General features: G+C 38.5%; 1 protein-coding gene across 3 annotated transcripts in view; it reads left to right on the top strand.

Moving 5' to 3' along the window:
• Positions 1-25,808, top strand: part of LOC131038433 (EIN3-binding F-box protein 1) — a 212,784-nt gene that overhangs the window by 150,121 nt on the left and 36,855 nt on the right. For 2 of the 3 annotated variants that reach the window (XR_009104473.2, XM_057970872.2), the window contains exon 7: positions 25,252-25,432. Coding sequence is in view for 2 of the 3 variants with exons in the window: in XM_057970872.2 (XP_057826855.2) it covers positions 25,252-25,432 (181 nt within the window). In the remaining variant the exon portion in view is untranslated. Of the gene's footprint in view, positions 1-21,558; positions 21,962-25,251; positions 25,433-25,808 lie in introns of those variants that run through there. The other variant, XM_057970873.2, reaches the window with a different exon arrangement.

Below are 25,808 nucleotides of genomic sequence, written 5' to 3'. Positions count from 1 at the left end.
TAACCAATGCTCCTGCTACTTTTCAGAGTTGCATGAACCAGGTGTTCAGGGGGCATTTGAGGAGATTCGTTTTGATTTTCTTTGACAATATTTTGGTCTTTAGCAGGACATGGGAGGAGCATTTGCAACATCTTGAGGAGGTGCTATCTATCTTGGAGAGAGAGTCACTGTATGCCAAGGAGTCTAAGTGTGAGTTCGGGATGACAGAGCTTTTGTACCTTGGTCATATTATCAGTGCAAAGGGAGTTCAGATGGATCCTGAAAAGATTAGAGCTATTGTTGATTGGCCAACGCCTACGAACCTTACTCAGCTTAAGGGGTTCTTTGGCTTATGTGGTTTTTATAGGAGGTTTGTTAAGGGGTTTTCTCAGACAGCTGCTCCCTTGACAGATCTTACTAAGAAGGGGGCCTTCATGTGGACAGGGGCAACACAGAGGTGTTTTGGGCATTTCAAGCAGGTGATGTCTTCATGTCCAGTCCTAGCTCTACCAGACTACACGAAGCCTTTTGAGCTTCATTGTGATGCATCAGGGGGTGGGATTGGAGCAGTATTGATGCAGGAGAAGCACCCCATCGCTTTTGAGAGTAGGAAACTTCGAGGTGTGGAGAGGAGCTATTCTATTTATGATCGTGAGATGTTGGCCATCATGCATGCCTTGGCCAAATTCCGATCCTACTTGGTTGGAGGGAAGTTTGTGATCAAGACGGATCACAACAGCATAAAGTTTATCATGAGCCAACGAGACTTGAATGACAGGCAACAGAAGTGGGTCACTAAATTGCAGGCTTATGACTTTGACATTGAGTTTGTCAAAGGGAAGAAGAATGTAGTAGCTAATGCCTTATCCAGAAGACCTCACATTTGTGCTCTTGCAGAGATTACAGGAGATTGGAGGGATAAGATTATAGCAGAGTATGTCGGAGATACTTGGGCTTCTGGTTTGATTTCAGGTACTATACAGGATGATCGCTATGAGGTGATAGATGGATGGATTAGATTTCAGGACAGGGTTTATTTGATTCCGTCATCACAGTTGAGAGAGGCGATACTGAGGGTATTTCATGATGCGCCTACAGCTGGGCATCCAGGGGTCTTCAAGACCTACAGGCAGATCCGAGAGCGGTTTTCATGGAGAGGGCTCAAGGATGATGTTGAGAGGTATGTCAGGGAGTGTGCAGTTTGTCAACAGAATAAGGGAGAGCACACGTTTCTTGTAGGTTTACTACAGCCCTTGCCCATTCTGGACAGGAAATGGGAAAGCATTTCTATGGACTTCATCACTGGTTTACCACGAGTGCAGGCAAGAGATTGCATTTATGTGGTGGTAGACAGATTGACGAAGTTTGCTCACTTCTTTGCTATTCCTTCTTCTTACACAGCAGCTCAAGTGGTAGATTTGTTCTTCAGAGAGATTTTTAGGTTGCATGGGCTATCGAGATTTATTGTTAGTGACAGGGATAGCAAGTTCATGAGGGCCTTTTGGCAGGAGTTGTTCAGGTTGTGCGGTACAGATCTTACACCTAGTACTAGCTACCATCCTCAGACAGATGGACAGACAGAGATAGTAAATAAATGGGTGGAAGGTTATTTACGGAACTATGTGACTGCGCAGCAGAGAGCTTGGGTCAGGTGGTTACACATGGGGGAGTATTGTTACAATACCACATATCACATGACAATCAGGATGACTCCATTTATGGCATTGTATGGGTATGAAGCACCAAGCTTCATGGATTTGGCTTTGGGGGACAACAGAGTGCCCAAAGCCAAGGATCTGTTGCAGGATAGTCAGGATATCCTGAGAGCGCTCAAGGAGAATATACAGCAGGCTCAAAATCAGCAGAAGTTGTATGCTGACCAACATAGGGTACATCACAGTTTCGAGGTGGGGGACATGGTGTATTTGAGGCTACAGCCATATAGGCAGTCATCGCTCAAGAGGAGCGGAGCAGAGAAGCTGAAGCCTAGATTTTATGGTCCCTATAGGGTGATTCGCAGAGTGGGCGAAGTCGCCTATGAGCTTGAGCTTCCAGAGGGCAGTCGGGTTCACAATGTATTTCATCTGTCTAGGCTTAAGAAAGCCATTGGTTAGAGTGTAGTACCTTCTGCAGATTTACCCCCTTTGGATGAGGAGGGGAAGCTCGTGTTAGTACCTGAGGCTATTCTGGACACCAGTGAGAGGAAACTCAGAAACAGGATAGTGAAGGAGTATTTGGTCAGATGGAGAGATCTATCGGAGGAAGATGCTACATGGGAGAATGAGCAGGTGTTATAGCAGGCTGGACTGAGATTGCTTGAGGACACGCAATTTCAAGGGGGGCAGACTGTAATGTCCCCACTTTAGCAGTTGACCAAGTTTATGTGCGTTAGCCTAGCTCTACATGGTCTCGAGGGCTAACGAAGGGTTTAAGGGGATCCTGGAGTGTTTTGGCCTAGTCATTTCCAGTTTGGGCCAAAACGGAGTTGATTTACTTAGTTTCAAGCATACTTACTATTTTTAGTAAGTCAGCAGGACACAACGGAGGCTAGTTTTGATGATTGAATTTGATAGTCCTCGGCGAGAGCTTTCGGACGAGCTATCACTCGCGCTATTCGGAGTCCGATTGTTAATATATTTTAATGTCTGAAGTGTTATTAAAGTAACATTTAATTTAATTGTAAAATATTAAAGTGTTACTTTAATATTTATTTTATGGGGATGTGTGCAAATCAAAGGGGCACCCAAGGGAGACATAAGTGAATATTTTAATATGTTTTATATTGCACATCTTTTATCCCACATTGCTCAAGTGAGTTGGGTCGACCCTTGGAGAAAGAATAAAAGGAAGCTTTTGTGGCTTCATTCAGCATGTTGAATATGAGAAGAAATTGATGTGTGAGTTGCAGATCCGTTCTTGGCATTAGAGGATGTCTATCCTCTCTTGTGACATTCTAGACGTCATTCCCTTGGGGTTTGGCCTTTGGAATCCATTGCTATCAGCTTCATTAACAGGCAGATTGGGTGCATCTCGAGCTACAGGCAGATTTGGTGTTTTGCTCATACCTTCTCTACTTCTTGACCAATGCTTATGCCATTCTGAAGGGATGATTTTATGAAGATATTGGACTGATTGAAGACTAATTAATACTGTAGCAGCACTGTAGCGCAGCACTATTCACGTTACTGTAGCACGGCACTATTCATGTTACTGTAGCAGCAAGATGGGAAGTCATTGCTGGAATATTATGTCACAAATGCTGGAGTATTTAGTGAGTTGAAAAATCTGCTATGTATTTGATTTTAATAATTCTGGAAATAATATCGTATCAGCAGTAGTTCAATCTTCATGTTGCATATTATTGTAATTTCCTTCTAGCTCATGTTCTGTGATTTCAAATCTATGCAAAGACTTGAAAACAAACAAACATTTCATTTCCGAAGCTATAAGGGGATTTAAACATTAAACGGAGAAATAAGGAGTTGGATGCAAACTATTTGACTAAATTCCTATCAGCAGTTGGTTTAGTTTTTGGGCATTCTAGGGTGTCCATTACATAACACCCTCCTAATGCTCTTGTATGTTGTGTGTGGGAGGAGGGTTAAAAAGCTGTGGGCAATTTCTTGCAAGTGATCTCAAGTCCAACTATTTAAAAAGTTGTTCTCTCGGTAAAGCCCTCCTAGGACCATTTTATGTTGGTGTTTGTTTTAACATTTACCAAACATTAGAATAAGATACCCGAAGGTATTCTATCCTCTCCTGAAAAATCACTGCTGATTCCAAGGTCTATGTGTGTGGACTTTAGTGGGATAGCTACTCGTTTTTCCAAGATTTAGACTTTAAAAAAGGGAAAAAGGGATAGGGTTTGAGAAAGCTGATCTAATCCTACGAACTCCGGAGACGGTATCAATTGGGTGCTCTCGGGAAACCACACTTTGCTTTGCAACACTGGGGACAGCTACACAAAGCGGGTGCAATCTTCAACGGGTTGTGCTTATGATTGGAATGTTGGCAGGCACAAAGGATAGGCTCAGACTAACTTTGCACAGTGAGATGGAAATCATCCATTCACCAAAAGTATGAGCAAAGATACACTGTCAATTAACACTTATCAAATCCTTCATTCAAATCTAATAACATGAAAGCAAATCTAGGTTAATTTTAACTAGAGTGTTGAGGAAATTGAAACCATGCTAATCATTCAAACAATAGAGATTACAAAGCATTAAGAGAAAGCGCACATGCAATATATTATTCGAAAATGACCTTCACGCAACAATATGTCAAAAACCTCACACTCCAAATGAGAGGAGGTAGCCTTACATAGTTTTTCAAAATAAATGAACGGCCGAGATCAAACAGTGATCAAGGGCCCAGATTGAAAGTTACAAACCCTAATTAGGGTTTCCCAAAATTCTATTAGTTTGAAAGAATGAGAAAGTGACATGTGGCACAACTGCTATTGTCACTGAGGTGAGTGTCCAGTTTCCCCTTTTGTAGATTCGATGTATCTGGACACGATGATCCCAACCTCCTCCATAGTGACACTTGGCAAGTTGCTAATCTGGAAGTCGATGATGTCCACATCATCAGTACATGTGGCGAGGATGCCTTCCCACTCAATTGCTTGGGCAAGAAAGTTTTCGTCAATGAAGAGAAAACTTGCAATCCTTGAAAAATCGCCCTTATCAATCATCCCCGAGTGTTTGAAAAAACTCGACTAAATCCTGGCTCTCAGGTTCTCTGCCTGCAAGTGCTTCTCTCTTATACTCTATTTCTTCTAGATCCCTGATGCTACACGAAAGAGCTTACTCAAAATTTCCCTGACACTTTCCTCTATCTCAAAGCACTTAGTCTCAGACTTCTTCAGGACTTCAATCCTGGTGACTAAAGCATAATACCAGGTGTTAAAGTCATACCTATCCCCAGCCTGTATGACACTTGCATCCACCAAACTCCGTTTTGATAGGCCTCAGATAACCTTTAATTGCGGAAGTATTTCATCCTGAATTTATTCAACATCTTCCCAATTTGCAGCTAGGTCTCGAATTCGGCTGACTAATGAAGAGGCCAACTTTTGTGCTGACACTAAATTTTCTACAAGTATGTTAGCACTTGCCGAAGCGTCTGAAATCCATTCCTTGGCCTATGTGAATGTGCCCTTCATGTCCTCATAATCCTTCATTGACTCTTGCTAAAGAGGTTGCGGAGGAGTGACTGGTATCTCATGGTTGAGTGACCGAGTGAGATGGAGAACATATTTCCTCCATTGTTGGTTCTCTTCCTCAACCTTCTTTCTTTTCTCCTTTTCCTGGGCTAGACTCGCCTTGAGGGCGTTGCAGGAGTCGTCAAAGTGCTGGACTTCTTGGTCTTTGGTAGGCTTACCCAACTCTATAGTGGTGATCTTATAATCCTCTAGGGCAATATTGTCCCGAGTTTTCCCTTCCTTTGGTACAGCTATCTGAACTGTCCCAAATCCTGCACCATCCCTCTGAATCAAAGAGAATTTTTTGGTTGGCTTAGGTGGCTTGACTATAACTGGTTCATTCACCTTTTCCAGAAATGCTGCTGTGTTCTCTTCAGAATGGGCTTCCTTAGGGACCTTAGCTCTTATCTTTTCCCTCAACCAATCGGGAATGGTTGACTGCTCCACAGTGTTTTGATCAAATCCATCTTTTGCCCTTCCCGGTCTAGTAACTATACCATCGAGGAAAACTACTGGGGGCTTAGGCTCTTCAACATCTGTGGCTGCATTTGAAACCTGTTCCCTGTCTGGACTTTGGACAACTTCTTTCATTATTTCCTCAATTGAAGGAGAAGGCACTCTTGCTTCATTATTCACCATATACCTGTCCCTATCTTTCTCTTCAACTGCATTTTGATCTGGCACGGCAGACACGGCACTTAGGATGGAATGACCTTCATTGGACTCTCGTCTCTCCCCGACAATCTTCTTTCCTCTAGCCTTCCCAGAGCTTCCAAGTAATTCCTTCCTTTTCCGGGACCCAACACTCTTTGGATTCTGAGCATTGCCTGCAGAGATATAAGGGTTGGAGGACAGAGAGTCATCTACTCCCATTAAATCATAGGTCAGGGCCACACCTTTAGACTTCAATCATTTCGTCCTCTCAGGTGTCCACCACTTAGAGTATTCGACCACCGACCTCATGAGGTCTGCGAGATTTGATTCTCTCCATCTGACCAATCGATCAAGGCTAGTGGCTCATTCCTCATCTTTTCAAAACCTGTCTGCTGAAGCTCAAGGCTGTCTTCTACTTGATCAGCAACTCTAAATAACTTTGTTGCTCTTACCATGCTCAAGGGAATCCTTGACCAAAATCTCCTCCTGATTTTGAAACTATCGACTGCGTTAGCCCAATAATCTTCCAAATCAGCTCTGTGCTCAAATGCCATCCCTTCGACCCTTTTCATCCTATGGAACGGATCAAATTCTTTCTTTCTTTGTACTGGTAAAAAGGGTACCAAGCCAGCTCTTTCTCAGAAGTGGCAGCGGCTTGTGATGATGGGTACGTCTCTAGTCCATTACCAATCGTGAGAGAGGAGGTTCTTGCCTTCTTTTGCTTATCTCTTTGAACTGTCATATATCCCTCTAATTGCCTTACAACCTCCAGTAGCATGACTTGGTTGGTAGGATAAGTTGGGAGCTTATAAGGAGATCCGAAAAACCCCTGAATTCTAATGTAAGTGATCTTCGGGTATTGGATATACCAATATCCGAATCTACTAACGAAGTCCATAGACTCTTGAGAGAGTCTCTGATGCAGTCCACCTTGCAGTGTCCGTGTGATGTGCATGAGAAATGTGTCATTCACCCTCTTGAAATGGAACTTTTCTTCCATGTGAAGCTGGGGATAACAGTCATAGACGAGAAATTGATTTTCTTTGTTTCCCACTTCCCCTTTGCAGGTGAGGCCTCTATACCTGTAAGTTCTAGCCAGGGAATAGAACAGGTACGAGCTCATGAAGAAGGTCCTATTTGCTTCCAGATTCTTCAGCTGGCTGTCCAAGTTATCACTTATCATTCGACCCTAGTCTATCATCTTAACTCCATTCATTATTTCAATTATAAAATAGTATATCCAAGGCTCAAATGGGGTGCCTTGAGGATTCCCCATTATCCTGTTTAGTAGGACAATCATATCTCCAATATCTTCCTTGAAGTACGCCCTTGCCAAGCTCTTCCTTTGTAGTTTGGAGGCACCTTTCCTTGGCTTGTCCAGTCAGGAATGATTGACGATGGCGTCATACTCCTCCAAATGATCCTGATACATGTGATCAGCTTCATCCTTGGTTACGTACACAACATTATGGTACTCTGGAATTCTGAAGGCTTCCCTGATGGCCTCATCGCTGATGTTTGCCAACACTCTCCCATCTGGTGCGACAATATCCCTATTGGCAAGGTTGTAATGCCTAGCACACTTAGCTACTAACTCAGTGCATTGCATGGTAGGGAGAAAACCGGCAGCATGCACGATGCCACTCTTCATCATGTTTCGCGCGGTCATGGTGGGCATGAGGTTGTCCAAACCAAACATCCGCTTCTTGAACTCCCTCATATTGATGTGCTCGAGGTTAGTGTCGCTAACATTCTTCCACTTCGAGGTCATTCTCGACTCAGGAGGAGCATCCTTGTCCACTTGGAATTTCATCGTGCCTAAAATCTGCAAGTAAACATGAAGCTTAAGTTAGAAATTAGTTCTCGGATTAAAGAAAATTGAGGCTGTGAATGGCTAAGAGCTTGGAGATTTTATTTCATCTTCATACTTAGCCACAAAAATGGATTTTTCACATGCAAACAATTCAACCTAAGGACATTTACGATTGTAATCCAACAAACCAAGTGTTATAACTTCAAAACTTTCATTCCATTTAGTCAATGAAATGACTTGTTCTCACTAAAAATTTGAATAAGTCCACAACGAACCTGGAAAACTCAGAAAAATGCAATAAATCTGCATTTTAAATCTAACTTCACCTTCGAATGAATGAGAATAAGGCTAGAAGATAGAAAAACTCGGAAAAAATGACAACTCTGCCTTCTACCAGCTAGTTCCACTCCAAAATCTGCGGATTCTTTGATAAGAAAATCAGAACTCCTCAAGAAGCTTGCCCAAACTGCAAGCACTACCAAGATTTTCCTCCAAATAAACTTCAATCTGCAAAATACTCCTCAATGCTTGCTCAGAAAATTCGAACTTCTTGGTGTAAGAATGAAGAAACAAAGAATGTATTTGTAATGAAGTTGATTTCACAATTAGAAACACGTGAACACCATCCAACTCATGTTTCTAAATTGAACTTAAACCTTGGGAAAGTTTCTTATCCAATTTCGAGTTGTGTTGTCATCTCTTTGAGTTCGAAAATCTTCTTCTTGTGCAAGTTTCTAAATTGGATTCAGTCCATAAATTCGAACTAGGCATCTTCCAAAAGGTTTCTAATTTCGAACTCAGTCTAAAGATCACCTCAATCTGCAAATATCTTCTTTCCAATTTTAATTCATAGTTCCAACTCGAGTTTCCATTTTGATTTCCCAGTTCATTGATCTTCGAATTTCTCTTTTTTCAACTTTCTAAATTAGTTAGAGGTTCGAATTTTAGGAAGATTTGATGACATCACTAGCTTTTGAATTCGATTTTGAACTTGCTGTTGACTTTGTTCGACTTCCAAGAGTAGGGTGGAGTTTTGAGACTTCAACTTCATGCTTGGGTGGAGTTTTCATCTTCTAATATGATGCTTAGGTGGAGTTTAGAGGTGCCTCTATCATCATATTGGAGTTTGCTTACCTGAAACTTCTTTCATCCCATTCATAAGGCGGACTTTGAAGGCTTCCATTTTATGGCGGACTTTCTCATGCTCACTTTGTTAGGCTCTTACCAAGGCAGACTTTTTTTTTTTCTCATGAGGGTGGACTTTGATGCCTTCAATGCATAGGGTGTCATGTCCCCACTCTAGCTCAGTCTAGCAGAGACATGTGAGTCAGCTTATTATGGGGTCTTGTAGGCTGACAGGGTTGGACAGAGACCCGGTTTGGTTATTCAGTGTTGGAGACTTGGTGTTCTAGCAGTTATTGATCAGTTGGGAGACATTCCTTGTTTTTAGGAGGCAGTTCCTACTTTTTAGGAGGTTTGATCATGCCCAAGGTTGGGTCTCCATGAGATGCCTCTTTGGGTTCAGTTTTAGAGAGATTGGGCTTGTTTCCTAAATTTTAGGAGCATCCCTAGATTTTAGGGATGAGACTACCAGTGAATCCTTGGTTTCCGACTTCAGTCACAGACAGGTGACAGGATGATTTTAGGGTTTGTAATGTCAGTTGGGCATTTTGTGGCTATTTGGGTTATATTTTTAATATTTCCTAAGTTAGCGTTTAATAATTAAATAAGGCTAAGTTGTTAGACATTTTGGAGTAATAAGGGGATTTTTGGCCTCATCTGGATGCGCATCCTATTGTGTGATAGCTCGTTGGAAAGATCTTGAAATTCTTTAAATCTTTCTCTTTGGTCTCAGGGCAATTCAGTGAGCGGATTTCTGTCTATGGGGAAAAAGGTCATTTTCTAGTAACATGACCACTTTAAAATAAGAAATTATAACATTTCCACTAGACCACGCCACTTGGAGACAATTAGGGTTCGATTTGCAATTGAGAGGGGTTATAAGGGGATAGGAGCTTCATTCTATGATTATCTTTTGCATATTTGACAACTTGTATGAATTTGCTCTGGAGAGCGATTTCTAGACTGGGACGCAAACCCCAGGATTAGGATTGGCTGGGATGTAGCCCTCAGCAATCTTTGGCACCGGACTTATAAGGCATTGTGCGTGGTGATTAAGGACAGAGGCATCAATTCTCAGTAGGGTTTCAGCGTAGCCTACCATCTTTCCAGTGGAGACGTGGTTCATTGCAGCTGGAGGAATGCCATTTGCAGCAAATACACCACGTGGTGTATAGGGTATTGCTTGTATTCACTTCCAGTGTATGTGGGGTTGGAGAACATTCTTCATCTTCCAGTTTGACTTCGAATTTGTATGAGAGCTTGGGAAATACATTGGATTCATTGTTTGGCTTTGTAATTCAGACAAATCTGCCTGGTACGATTTGCAATAATTCTGACTTTTGCTGTATACCTCATTTATTTCAGTATTGCTTCATATTTGCTGTTATCTATTCCTTCCTATGCTATAAAACAATCAAAAACACAAAAACAAACAACCCTTTTTGCACTTCTATCTAGTTCTGTAAGAAAAACTTAAATAAACAGGAAAACAAAATTAAAAATAAAAAATTACAGCAGGTTAACAGCAAAGATCTATCAGGGATCTTTCATAGGGCGGAGTTTTAGTCTACCTCCTCAAGGCGGACTTTGAAGGTATTATCCCATAGGGCGGAGTTTAGAGAGACAACCTCTAAGGCGGAGTTTTGGGAGGCCTTAAGAGGCTTGAACACTATCATGGGTGGACTTTGGAAGGCATCTCCAAGGGCAGAGTTTGAGTCTACCTCAAGCAAGGTGGAGTTTTTGAAGCACCTTATGGCGTCATCACCAAGGTGGACTTTGAAAGGCATCTCCAAGGGCGGACTTTTGGTCTATCACCAAGGATGGCGGACTTTGGAAGTCATCAAGGATGGTGGACTTTGAAGGCATATCAACCAATGGCAGAGTTTGGAATGTGCTCTCCATGGGCAGACTTTCTTCACTTCAAAATGGGCAGACTTTGGGCATCCCCCATAGCTTGGGCAAAGTTTAGACATCTCTCCATGGCGCGAAGTTTCTTCACTTTACCATGGGCGGACTTTGGTGGTCCCTCCAACATGGTGGACTATTGACTACCTCCTCAAGGCGGACTTTTGATGACCTTCATCCCATAGGGCGGAGTTTTATAACCTCTCCACATGGCATAGCGGTCTTTGAAGACTCCTCCATCACTAGCATCTTGGGCGGAGTTTCTATCACCTGCCATAACACTCAACATCATCCATTAGCCAGACTTAGAATAGTGAAAAGAATAGTGATATCACTCACCCTATACTAGGTGCATGGATAACAAATTTGAATCAGATTTTGAACTATTTATAATTTAAATCTATTATAGTTGTGTTTCATGTGTGTTTAATTCATTACAAACAGCTATTCACTGTCATGTCATTTTCTCTTCAAACTAGGTGTGTGGCTATGTAAGCTCTAATGGGTTAGGGTAATTAACAGAAAGCCTAGGGTTATTACATTGCTATTAGAGACAACAAACTTGCCAGCCTTTTGAGTGTGTTGTGTATGCAGCTAAGCATGGGCCTTGGAAAGAAGCTAGAAGATGAGTCACGATAGTTAGAGTCTGGAATTGAAGGTAGGGGTAAGAAGATGCTGGAGTGGGATGAGGATTGGAGAGCCTTCATGCAAATACAACAAATAGCACATAGCTAGGAACAAATGGCAAAACAACAAGAGCAAAACAACACAAATACTTCTTCAAATGTTGTAAAACATGAACAATTCTAACAATTCCATCAAATCTACACAAAATAATGGAGTATAAGGTAGTAACTCAAATAAAATTGTGGACCTACATAGCCTATATTCTTTCCTAGAGTTGATTTGACACAAGAAGATGAAGAGTTCAATCCAATAGAAAATGATTTCAATGCTTGCATAGATTGATATTCAAAACTTGATTTAGAATTAGATGTCAAATCCCATTTGTATATTTTTGCTGCTGCATATATGTATATATTTTTATTTTTATATGTTTTTGTACGAACGAACCCAACACAAGGTCAAATATAGTGAGTAATGATGCCTTCCCTTGGTGCAAGAATACACATAAATATGCTTCTTGAAGAAATCTAATCTTATCTATCGCTGGAGGGGTGAACTTCTTCTTTGAAGAATGTGAACTTGAATAATAAATAATGAATCAAATGAGCAAGCAACACCTTGCTTATATATTTGTCTAGGGCGGCCTCCTCTCTAGGTCGGCCCTAGAAGAAAGTAATATTATGAAACATAAAAAAAATGAAGAAGGCCGACCTGCCTTGATAATTCATCATTTAATTATATTAGAGAGAAAAATATCTCCCGAAGCTGCCAAACACTAACACTCCCTCTTAGCTAGGGAGGTATTTTTCCAGATACTTACGTCATGGAGTCTCTCAACATGACGCCCACAATGGCTACATCCATTTGTGGAAAGCTCTAAGGTTCATCATGGATTCTCTCAACGTGACGTTGTCATGGAGTCTCTCAACACGACATCCACCATGGCTACTCCCATGTGTGGAAAGAAAACATGTGCACAAGTGTCCATCACGGAGTCTCTCAATGTGATGTCGTCATGGAGTCTGTCAACATGACGTCTCATCTTAGTCTCAGAGATGAACAAGGGCTTGCAGCTCATATTTCTCCATCTCGGAGAAATATACACTACAAGGGCTTTCACCTCATATTTCTTCGTCCTAGAGAAATATACACTACAAGGGCTTTCACCTCACATTTCTCCACCTCAGAGAAATATACACTACAAGGAATCTTCATGATGATGTGACTCCCTTTGAAGTTCCAAGTACTTGCATCAACCTCCTGATCACCGCGTCCAAGGTTGCCTCTGTTGGTTTGTCAGACTCTCTCTGAATGTTAAATCCTCCTCTTTGAAGAAACTGATCACAATGACAATCTGAATAGGTTCTTCCTCTCTGAGAGATGTCTCTAGTTATGTGCCACCAACTCAGCCCCATGGCAGCAAGCTGTGTCTCCATTCTTCAGTTTGCGTGACTTCCTCACAGGATGCATCAAGCTCTTCTTCCTTTGAATGCAATCTCTCATCATCCTTATGCTCCTCAATCTGTCCTGGAAGCATCTTTAGAGAGATTACTAATAGTTCATAGAATCAACCTATCTCAAAGCGAAATACCAATGCTAGAAGCATAAATGATTCACTATTCCAAATAACTACATAAAAAATTTATGAACATTATTCAAGGGTATGAAATACTTATCTCTTTATTGTCTTATCTTCCTCTCAGTCCACCAATTGTTCTTTCTTGATCTTTGACCTAAAGATTTAGATCTGCTCCAGATGCCCCCAATATAGGAACAACAAACTTCTGTTGAGACGGTGAATGTACAAACAACAAAAATTCCGTATCATAAGATATGAATAGAAGCACCAATATATTTTGTATCGCTAGGAATAACCCTCAAACAATCCAAGCAGTGATCAAACATTTTGAATGAAATACTTATGCGTATATTGCAAATGACGCCTTGGACAATAATCTGCTTGGTTTCATCGAAGTTCTATTCGCTAGATATAGTCTTGCCAGCATGTGCAAATTTTTCTTCCTTCTGAGGTCCTAATTCCGTTCCAAATGGTGCCACTAGTACTCAGTATCTGTAGGTGGAGAAAGGCTCCGATTGGTGAGTAGCGAGAGCCGGAGGCTATGCAACCACGAGCAAATCAGTAGTCACTCCAAATGATAGTCGCTATACTCAGATCTGTGTGTCCTTTGCAATTCTTGATGATGTATATTGTCTGCAGCCTTAGGAGTTGATTGTATATTTTGTCAATGGATCTTATAGGCTCACATGGTGTTGTATGATAAGATAAGAGCTTCGCAGTAGACGTGAATGTTCAGGCCCTAGATGCTCAATCTTTTCCACTTATCCACCTCCAATACAGACGTCTCCCCTTGAGTTCCATGCTAGTAGACTACATAAGATTCAATGCCTTTCAAAATGAACTTCATAGAGAATTTGCTTAATTAAATCTGATCCGATCTCTGAACCTGTTTTGATACCATGTTAGTTTTAGGATCAAAAATGAAATAAGCAGAAATACAACAACACATAAGACAATGAACACGATGTTTACCTTGGGAAAACCCTCCTCGAGAGAGAGAAAAACCCAACAAAATATATCTCTTATATATAGTATGAATAAGAGCAGAAATCTGCTTTGCAAATCAGACCCAACACAAGGTCGAATATAGTGAATAATGGTGCCTTTCCTTGGCGCAAGAATACACATAAATATGCTTCTCAAGAAATTTGATCTGCTGCTATAAGAATGGCGATTTGCTGCTGGAGGGGTGAACTTCTTCTTTGAAGAGTGCGAACTTGAATAACAAAAAATGAATCAAATGAGCAAGCAACACCTTGCTTATATACATGTCTAGGGCGGCCTCCTGTCTAGGTCAGCCCTAGAAGAAAGTTATAGTATGAAACATAAAAAAAATGAAGAAGGCCGACCTGCCTTGATAATTCATCATTTAATTATATTAGAGAGAAAAATATCTCCTGAAGCTACCAAACACTAACACTTCCCAAGTGCTATCAACATGTTGAATGTTCAACGTACTAGGACTACATAATTCATTGTGTAGTATTTCATCACACCCACATTTTTCTTCATGCTTCCAAGAGAAGTTTAAGTCAAATTTTTCTTTTTGAAGCTTAGTAACTCCTTTGACTGTTTGCTTGATTTCCTTTTCTCTTACTTCTAATTCTTGTTTTTGGAGCATTGCTGCAACAACCATCTAATTTTTAGCTTTGTAGAGTGAGAAGTGAGATAAACTGATGCAGAGAGATCAACTCTGGAACTCTCCCTAAGGATTAAATCAACTCAAGGAGACACATCAAAGGATCCTCTACATGCTAGGTGATTCAAAACCAAACTCAACTCAACACACCCAACCAAGGATAAAATCAAAATGGTTTGTTCCAACACCTCTATTGGTCTTAACACATCCCAAACACCATAAGACAAGGTTCTACACACCCCCAAACTCAGACTCAAACTCATAAACCAAACTTGCTCTTCTAGGCTCTATTCCTTGTAGCCTCCAAATCGGGTATTTTCAACTTTTCTCCAAATCATCCCAAAACACTTGACAAACAAATTACATATTTAGACACCCATTTGGATGTTACAAAACATATCAGAAAATCAATATAGGTTGTTTTGGACGGACCCTTTGCTGTCCTCAAATGTGCCCCTTTTTAGCCTTAAAAACCACCCACTTTACAAAGGAAGTACCAACAAAACTTAACACCACATTAAACCCTTTTTTACAGTCTCTTATTATGTTCCCAAACCAAGGATTTTTCAGGTCTTAGGTCTTGGTTGCACTCCTAGATACCCAAACACCAAAAAACCTCACTAAATCACCCTTTTCCCTAGGGCTTTCTAGAAATATCACTTCCAATCACTTCCAAGGCTCAACCAAAGTTCAAACACCTTTAAAATGGTGTGTCTAGACACTTCAATGCATAAAATACCCCCCTTGTTCAATTAGATTCTCTGCTGCTACACTCTAGCCTTCATTTTCACTCATTTCCAGTCACTTTTCTTCAACTTTCATGTAACTTTCATGGTGTACACCTGCACTCTTCACTCCTTCCTGTCAATCATGGGTTAGTAAACTATTGTACATGTTATTTGGCATCCATCCTATGAGAATCAGACCTGTACATTCATAGGATGGATCCTTACATGCTTGGAAATTCACAAATTAGTGAAAAAATCACTGTCTTTTCTGGGACAGTCAGCAATAAATAAAAATATGATACTTTCAAGACTTCAAAAATGCACTCAATACATCAAAGGAATAACCAATAAACCCCCAATGTACAGCAATGATGATCCCTTAGCCTTTCAATGCAAAGAAAGCATGAAAAAACAAGGATTTGACAGCAAATAAAGAGTTTTTTAATTAATTTTCTGAGACAGTCCGTACAAGTCCATACCAGCATCATCCAACCACACAAAAATTACTTTAGAGACTTTATAAGACCTTCCCCAACCAACTCCAACCAATCTCCAACTAATCCAAGTGATTAAAATGTCAAAACAACTCTAAAACTTATTTCTCACCAAAACTGGAACTAGTTGTTGAAATTCAAAATTTGAATTTTCAACTTTATTTCTAATACTTTTAATCAACTAAAACCTATCCCATTCAACTTATTTTGACATAATAAGATCATTAAATCACAATAAACTCCTATCCAACCTATCTAGACTCCATCATCTTATTACATTGCATTTTGGTCCTTAGGCCTTTATCAGGACCTTTAGGATTTTTACATAATTTATTGAATTCAACATTACAATAGGCCATTATAGGCTTCAAAACATTCCAATTGACCTCTAGTGATGTCATATCACTCTCCTTAGTCCTTGGTGTCCTCCTTTGTTCATTTGCCCTCCTGGATGCTCCGGCATCATAAACTTTGCTCTAGGTTGAGGTCATGAATCTCTTTCTCCTTTTCTGTCAATGCACTTAAGGTCTCTTCTGCGAAATTGATAGCGAGGTCTTTGTTTATGATCAATTTAAGGTATTCTAATTTCATTATCTCCAATATGTCTTTGATTTTTGGCAAGTTTTCAAGAGTGGCTCCACCCTCAATGTCTGACTATCGCTCCTTAACTTGATCCTTCCAAACAATGCTTCAATATATCTGGGTGTGCTGTCAACTCTGTTAAAACATGTACCGCTTTATCTTCTGTGGCTAAGAGCTGTTTCGTCAATTCTTGCGCTTGTTTAGGCCTTTGTATTATTTTGCAAAGTGCATTTGCGCTCCACACGACAAGTTTTCTAAATTGTCTTTATTTATAGGAGCAACATGGCTTTCAAAATTAACCACCTTTCTGATTCTTGCCTTGGAAATTCCTTGAATAGATGACATGGCAACACAATGCTGAAGCGATGTATCATCAACCCTTGCTGAATTGATAATTTCAATAGGCTTCAAATCAGCAACCTTTCTACTGAATCCTTGTCAAAGATTTTTGTGCACCCGTTTGTTTCCATTTCATTACTCTCATGAAGACTTGTGTACCCCTCTTCTTTTGCAGATGCTCCTGAAAATTCATCTTCATCATTATTTTTGGCTTAGGCATTCTCTTGTCGTTTATCAGGAAATTCCAGTTCAACTGTACTTTGCATTGAGACATGTTTTTCATATTCCGATTTGAAACTATTGTAGTGCTTATCTTCTTTTTTTGTCTTACGTATAAGATCAAAACCATCTGTCATAACCCCTCCTTGGACATTGGATTAAATAAATACGATAATTAAAACATTTATTAATTAACATTTAATAATATTGGAAAATCGTCTCATTTATGAGACTTCACGATTTTCCTCTAATATATAATTATTAATGTTTATTATTATTTGTTATGATTATTATTTATTATTATTGTTATATATGATTATTATTTATATAATAACTACCAAACAATTATAATGCAATAAGGTAGCGGTCATCAAAGATATGAGGAAATAATCATTAATGATATTAATTAAGATTAATAAATTAGTAATTCGAATAAGACACACATAATAATTAAGACATAAGACATGGACAACATCCACGATAACTGGTGATAAGTGACAGTAAACATATTAAGTCGACAAGGAATAGTTTCTTCACTGACGCCGTAGCCAAAGGCCAGACATAAGCTCAGTGCATCCTACGGAAAGGATAGTATTGCTCAGACCAATTGCTGACAAGAATCGATCCCTAGACAGCAACTTGGAGAAATTGTGGATAATGATCAGCAAATGGAGACAGCGATTAAAATAATCATTATCAATGTGTTCTGTACCGATTTGTATATTAAGGAACGATATGTTAATGACTAAGTCAAAGCAAAGGAGTATCGACTAAGTAAGTTAGCACTGACTATAGATTTAATAAAGAAGATTAATTAGTTATTAGCAAACTCTAATTAGAGGAAGGGTTCGATTAAGTTGAAAGAACTGAATTGTTATGAAAAAATGATTAAAGAGGCATGATAAGTAAACAGCGATTACTAGTTGAAGATCGTTCATATTGAAAAGATCAGATTAAGTTTAATCGATAATCATGCAAAGGTGCAGTGATAATGAATGGTCATAAGACATGTCCTTTGGTAACATGACTTATCATTCCTATTCCAAGATATAAGAAGCCATTCACAATCTCTCAAGCAAGGGGCATCGAACATTTTCTTCTGCTATACATATCCAAGGTTGATCTGCTCTTTGAGCACATAGCCTCTATGCAAATCAGTGTCAGACATTATTGTGAATCAGACACAGTCAATCATTATGTATACATCAAGATCAGTTAAGGAGTGATATAGTAATTATGGTATGGGAGAGGAGGATCTAACGTACATACACCAGCCAATGTGTATATAAATTATAAAGAGAATAAATAATTCAAAGACAAATTTACAAAGGGGATACATATGATGGGGAACCATCGATCAGAACACATCAGAATAGTATTGACCTTGATGGTATGCGTGGGGATATACTTTTACTGTATGAAATAATGTTTCCATGCAGTGGTTAATATTAATGAAAATATTAACATAGAGTGCAATATATTTAATAAGGATATCAAGTCAGTGGCAGACCAGATTTGACATGCGTCAGATCTGTCTGCCAATATCAGCCCCTAAACACATTACTAATTAGGATTGTTTATGTGGTAATAGTACAGTAATAATATAAAAGGATACTAGTAAATCCATAAATAATTGGTAATACTATTTAGTTGTATAGTAATAATATAAAAGGATACTAGTAATCCATAAATAATTGATAATACTATTTAGTTCATATATATACTCAAATCAGAATAAGAGTAATATAATGATGCGTAAATATAAATATTGATAATAATAGATATTAATAAAATAGTTAAGGTTACATAATACTTTAGAAATTACTTTGTAATATCATGCAATAATTTATACAAATAGTAATTAATAAATGCGTAAAGGATTTATATGAATCAGAATAAGATTGGTTATTTAATATGGTAAGTTAGCAAGTACTTGATAGACTAAAGAAAGATCAAATATCACAGATTTGACTCGTGTAAAATAGACTTGATTCTTAATCAAGTTAGTTTAAGTCATTAGTATTTTGAAAATAGATTGATTATGGTTAAATTAGACCAAATCCGATTAGGGGACATTACACCATCATTCATTCTTGATCTTGATTTGTTTTTGCTTGGATGCTCCACTTCAATTAATTTCAAGTAATCATCAAGGAAACTCGGTCTTTGAACTCATTAGGATAATTCTTGATATGATGAAGAATTTTGGTGGCCTCACATTCATAGTCCCATTTATTCTTCCCCCTTATCTATCATCGTTTTGAAATGTTGATGATTTTCGATGCTCGAAAATGGATTTTTCAAGATTTTTCCCCTGGGGATTTTCTTGTTCAGTTCATCCTTGATTCCTTCCTTGCCTTAGAATTTTTTTTTTTACCTTCAATTCATAGTGGTCGTGGAATTCATGTTGTGAAGGAATTCTCCTTTGGAAGGAAATTCTTTACCTTCCTTGTTTTGTCGTCACTCCACACACTTGGGCGCTAGATTGCCATCATGGAGGAAATTTTCAAGTTTTTTCAATTTTTAGTAGCACCGTCCATTTGGCGCCCTGTCTTGACCTTGATTCTACTTTACCCCTGAGGAAGGAATTTCTTCAATCCTTAGCGAAATTTCACATTTTCCAAGAATTATGTCTTGAAGGAAGGAATTTCCAAAACTTAGTCAATTTTTCACTTTCCTCGAATTATGTCTTGGAGCAGGGAATTTCCAACACTTAGCTAAATTTTCACCTTTTTTGGAAATCTATCCTGAATAAGGGAATTTCCAGCACTTAGCCAAATTTCCAGCACTTAGCCAAACTTTTACCTTCCTGGAATTTCTTCGTCTTGGGCGCAATTCTTCCCTGAGGAAGGAATATTTTTAAATTGTAAACCTTTCTTCTTGAACCTTGATTTTTACGTCTTGCTTTCAACCTTGGGCACATTTTGGAACTGGAGAAGAAATTCTGGAAATTTGTTCTTTGAGGAAGAAATTTTTTGTGCTCTTTGAATTCATCATGTCCATAGGGAGCTTTTTGACCAATTTTTCATATCTCCTATTTTTAGGAATTATTTCCAAATTTGAGTTGCAGGGTTTAGGAGAGAGAAAATTCTCTCACGAATCCAAATCTGATTTTTTTTTTGAAATTCAGATGAGTTTTGATGCTTAAAAATGGATTTTTCAAAACTTTTCCTGAGGGGAATTTTCCTGTTCAGTTCATACTTGACCTTCAATTTTCCTGCCATGGAATTCATCTTTCTTCCTTGGGCATGGATTCCACTAAATGAAGGAATTTTCACTCTTGTTTTTCCTTGACCCCTTGGGATTTGTGCCCATCTCCTGACTTGGGCGTTAAATTGCTATCATGGAGGAATCTTTGGCCTTGGTGACTTTTCCATGCCTCCTTGGTTTTGGCACTATGCTTTATCCTGACTTGGCGGATTTTGGGACGTGACAGAGGAATTTTGGGTGTGGAAGAAAATTCCTCCACACCCCCATTTTGGTGCCCCTTTACCAACTTGGGTGCTAATTAGGCATGGTCATGGAATTTTGGGGCTCCACCACCCCAATTTAGCACCCAACTCCCAACATGAGCTCTATTTCCACATGGTCAAGGAATTTTGGATTTTCTTGATTTTCCTTCCTGGCCTCAATTCTGCACTCACTCCTGACTTGGATGCCCTTTTTGCCAATGTAAAGGATTTCTTAATTTCTTGCCTGACTTAGTCATTTTTGATCAATCGCCAGGTTGGGATGCCATATTTGGAATTGAAGTGGATTTCCGTGCCTTAGAGGATTTTCAGTGCTTTCCACTTTGGAATGGGAGTCCACACTTAGCCATTTTTTGATCAGTAACCTGCTTTTTCCAACTTTCTGGATTTAGACAATTCTTCGGGAATGTGCAGTCTTTAGTGTGTGCCTGTGAAGAGCCTGCCAAAATAGACTTTCCCAAAATAGTAAGTGTTTCAAAATGTTAGGGTTAGGGCAAAATAGGACGTAAAGACACTTACGAAAAAAGTAAGTTTGATTTTTGGCAAAATTAGACCAATCTGAGAGGTGAAATCCCTAAAAAATAGGAACTTTGTAAAAATAGAAAGTTGCTCAGAATTCACTCAAATTTCACATGTAGGTTCCTTAAAGGGTCTTGATACCAAAGCAACGTTCATTTTTTCGAAATCCCTAAAGGAAAGGCCTCAAATTCAAGTTTGAAGGGCAAAACCCTAAAATGGACAGAACAGGCTCCAAACTTAGCCAAATTTGCTCAAACGAGCTATAGCCTTGATCGAACTGACCCCCAAACACTTGCAAACTGATGAGACTGCCGTGAAAAGACCCAAAAACCAAAAGCAAAAGACTGAGAAGGCCTAAAAAAAGGGGGTCCCCATTTGCAATGGGGCGATGTGTGAAAATGTTAGGAAAGAGTTTGGTTTGTTTATCTCAGGAAGAAATCATAGTCCTTGTGCCATTAATGACCATTCCAAAATGGATGGAGTTACATGGTTGTACCTCCATGGTCGAGATTATATGTTCCTCCAACCTCTTGCAATCAAGATACTATCACAAGTAAGTTTTTTAACTTTTAAATATTAGCATTTGTATTGTAGACTTTAGCTTTTAAGTTTTTAACATTCTTTAATTTATTTTGCATTTTTTTAATTTTAAGTTTTGTTGGTTTTCTCTCCAATTTCAACAGGTTGCAAGTTCTTCCGTTGCTGAACAGAATTGGATTACATACTCCTTTATCCACTCAGTGGAGCGTAACTGGTTGGCTTCAAAAAGAGTAGAAGACTTGGTTTACATTCATTCCAGTTTGTGTCTTCTAACACATAAGGGAAAATAATACAAGGAAGGGGCAATGAAGCTTTAGGATGTAACCCTTGAGTGTACCAACTTGGATGCAATTGTTGATGATTTGGTTAGAGTCACTTTAAATGATGATGATGAGATACCTACAACTGACTGAGCTAGTGGGAGTGGCACTTATTTGGGTTCAAATGATTTTGAATTTGAACTTGGAGCAAATGATGATGAACTTGATCTAGATCCTTTTGATGATTGATGAACATTGGATATAGAAGACAATTATTATTTTTGATTGTCAATTTTGTAATTGTAATGATTTTCATTTGAATTGTGAACTTGGACATATATGAATCTATGATTCATTGATTGTAATGTCCCCATTTTTGGAGAGGAATTAATTAGTTAATTTAATTAGTTAAGTTGTCCAAATTATTATTATTTTTCATGGATATCTTAATTAATAATATTAAGTTAATTATTTATAAAGTTATCAAATACATTAAAAATTAAAAGATGACTTTATATTTCATTAATTTAATAAAAGTGACTTAATTAAATATTATATCATAAAGTCACTTCTAGAAGCTTCTAGAGATGGAATGAAAAAAGTATAAAGGGGGATCTAACTGAAGCTTCAAAGCAGCTTGGATTATTGATATGGTTTTTGATTGGGTTTTGTGGAACCGAGAAGTGTCTGCAGAATATTGTCTTTGGGAGCGAAAACTCCCATAGATAGCATAACTGAGGGAGTGGAAGACCTTTCGAGGGGTTGCAGCTGAGAGTGGGAGATAACTTAGTCTTCCACATTGTGCTAATGAGTTTGCTACATCTTCATGGTGGTTGGGAAGGACAAATCAGTCCTTTCACTTGAGCTTCATTGGTGGCCAAGGGCCAATTTTGATGGAATTCAATTTGGAGATCATTGAAGGCAATTTTTGGTGTTAGATGTCTTTCTATTTTCTGAGTTTACATCTCAGACATTTTTCAGACTTGTATCAGCATATGTAATACCATGATTTTGTATCCCAAGGGCTCATTCCGATCCATGCTTGCATCTGCACTATGGGAGGAGTTAGGCGATTCATGTAGGAGCATCTTGGAGGTGGTTCGAAGTGAATGCATGTCAAAAACCAGTCTGAAGCAAATCGTCCAGTCATCCTAACTTCCACAATTTTGTTCATTGCTTCATTATTGAGCATTGAATCTCTTCAAGATTGGGACGGCCACTTAGGAAGGGTGTGCTGATGAGGTTAGAAGTCTGAAAGGCAGCAAATGAGTTGAAGATTATTTGTTTGGGGACTCACATGCAGAAACAGGGGCAATTTGGACAAATAAATCATTTTGGCACTAAGAAGGTATCGAGACACTTGGAATTGTTTGCTTCCACATTCATACTTCAAGGCGATCCTATTGGGAATGTTTTAAGGGAGTAATAAGAAGAATTCAGAATCTATATCAGATCTGAAGATAAGTTGAATCAGACTGTTAAGTCCCCACGATTTTGCTTATAGACATTCATTCATGCATCAGTTATGGCATTTGGCAAGGGCAAGATGATTGAGGGAAGGAGGCGATCATTTGAGGAGAAGAGGTCGATGGTTAGCAGCTGATCATTATCAATTATCAGACCATCCATATTGCAGCAGGGGCAAAGATGAGACAAGTCCGATTTGGCAGTTTGGAGGCTTCATAATTCAAGATATTGCTTGCTTCTTCACCTATCCAGCTGGGCGACTCCAAATCAGGTTCATTTGTCCATCATCCTATGTACTTTTTTAGACAGTTGTAATGTTCGTGGCTACCTTATGTTCTCAGAAATTCTGAGTACTGAATGTCAAGAGTTTGGTCATTAATTGTATGAACCTGTTGGATTACTATCTTTTGAAATAAGGTTGCAATCTCAGTTGAATGTTGTCTAAGGATTTATGCCAATTGTTCGATGAAATGTCAATGTATATGTCTATGTATCCAAATGAACGCAATGACATCTTGCATTAGTGCATAATCATCCTAGGTGATCTTTCTATCAATTAGAAGTTATTAATAGTCATTATTTGGTGCATATGTATGGTTTATATCTTTTGGATATGTCTGAAAACTCTGAGACAGCAGAACAGCATAACACGCAAAATACAAAAGCCGCATAACACACAGATTGGAAAATCAGATTATTAGCCAAAATCCCTTGTATTTTTAGTCACACTACTGCAGGGGATATTTCATTGATATTATTATATGGCATATGAGCATATGACATAATATGATATTATTGAAATTCTGAACTATCAATTGAAATGGCATTTGGCATTGATCATTGATGAAGTAGCATACTATTAAATGTATTTAGATTTGTAATTTTGTATATTTCTTTAAATTTTGCATATATATATATATACGGATGAACCCAACCCACGAACACAAAAGGCAAATTTTTTTTTTCCTGAACCCACGAACCGATAACTTAGATTATTTGTGGTCTATGTCTAAAGGGAAATGCAATTTTCATAAATGGACACATGTTTTTATCGTTTACAAGGCAAAATAGGTAAAATATCCATCTTTGCATCCACATTTGGAAGGTGAAGAGTCACGATAGGGTAGAGTGGAATGGGCACCTTTCTAGGCACTCATTTTGGGAATTTCAATAGTCACCTCTATAGATGTCCTTTTGGGAAAGTTTAGGGATTTCTATTGGGCTATGTGTTGCATTTCTTGATTGCCATGTGTTTCTCTCCAAGAGGGGGCATGGGATTTAGAAGGGGCACACGAGTGCTATAAAAGGGAGGCTTGGGCTAATGGTTAGGCACTCAGAGTTGAGTCCTTCTTTACAATGCTTGAGAAGTAAAGCTTGTAGCTTCATCTTGTAGAGTTGTGAAGCCTATAGCTCCATCTTGTAGAGTTGTAAAGCCTAAGTGGCTAATATTTTATAATTGATGAATTTGTATTTCATTTTATTGAGAAATATAAGGAATGTTGTTTCTTGCAAATTTGTGTTATTCTCTTTGTTATGCAATGTGTGAATGTTGTGTGGAGTAACCCTTTATCAAGTGTAACAGAGCATGTGTTTGGATGTGTAAGGATAGTCCCCTATATTAATAACATAGTTTGATGCACAAAACTATGGCCATAAACATGTGATTTAGTAGGAATTTTGAAGTCTATGTGCTGTAATATTGATTTGACTTTTGTTGGTATATTTTGTTTTCCTTGAAAACAATGAGCCTTCTAGAAACAAAGTTTCTAAAGCTATCATAGATATATAGCATATACTTCTTCTTTGTCTTCATATTCTTAACATCTTTGGAAATCGTATGTACTCTGAACCATTAATAGAATTGGGCATTAATTCATTCTTAGTATTTTAGTTGTTTAATATTTTGATGCAAGATTAGTTGTATCAGATGTTGAGTGCTTTTCTTATTCGTATTTTGTTTCTTTTGCTAACATGGACACTCTTTTATCGATAGCAATGAACCTGCAATTTTTTTATATTGTGGGAAAGTATTTTAAAGTGTCTTATTTATTAATTATTTGACTGAGTTGAATTTTATTTCGATACTGATATCCTCATGGACATTTGCAGGGAACTTGCATTTCGATGTAGAAAATTAAAGATTTTACATCTTTCTAGCTGCAAGAAGCTAACAGATATTGGAGTCACAATTCTCCTGCAACAACTACATGGTTCATTGTGCCTGCTTGATCTTGTGGGTTGTAAAAATATCACCAAAGACATCATTACTTCTTTATCCCTCCTCAAAGAGGTTTGAAACTAAACACTTTGATAGTAGTATGATGTCTTGGACATTAGTAGCAAATGGTTTTGAATGACTTACCAAATTCAAAGGAAGATTTGTTAATCAATGTGGGAAAATATTTTTATTATCCTTTATTTATATCTCATAATTAGCTGGCACTATGGTTTTGTTGCAATAATTGTAGAAGAATTTTAATCACAATATTGCTATGCTGATGTTTTCTGGATTACCTTAAGGGTTTGGAAGCTGTTACTGAAGATTTCTAATGGGCACTGTATGTCGCCTACTTGGTTCAGGACAGTTTTAACCGTAATTAATCGATTTCCAATATATTTATAACTTAACTAAATCGATTAAGAGACAAAACTATCTTAACATGAAT

Source organism: Cryptomeria japonica, chromosome 8 (genome assembly GCF_030272615.1).
Source record: "Cryptomeria japonica chromosome 8, Sugi_1.0, whole genome shotgun sequence".
Classification (NCBI taxonomy): Eukaryota; Viridiplantae; Streptophyta; class Pinopsida; order Cupressales; family Cupressaceae; genus Cryptomeria; species Cryptomeria japonica.
The sequence above is the reverse complement of the archived record's forward strand: the minus strand, read 5'-3'. Positions and strand labels throughout refer to the sequence as shown.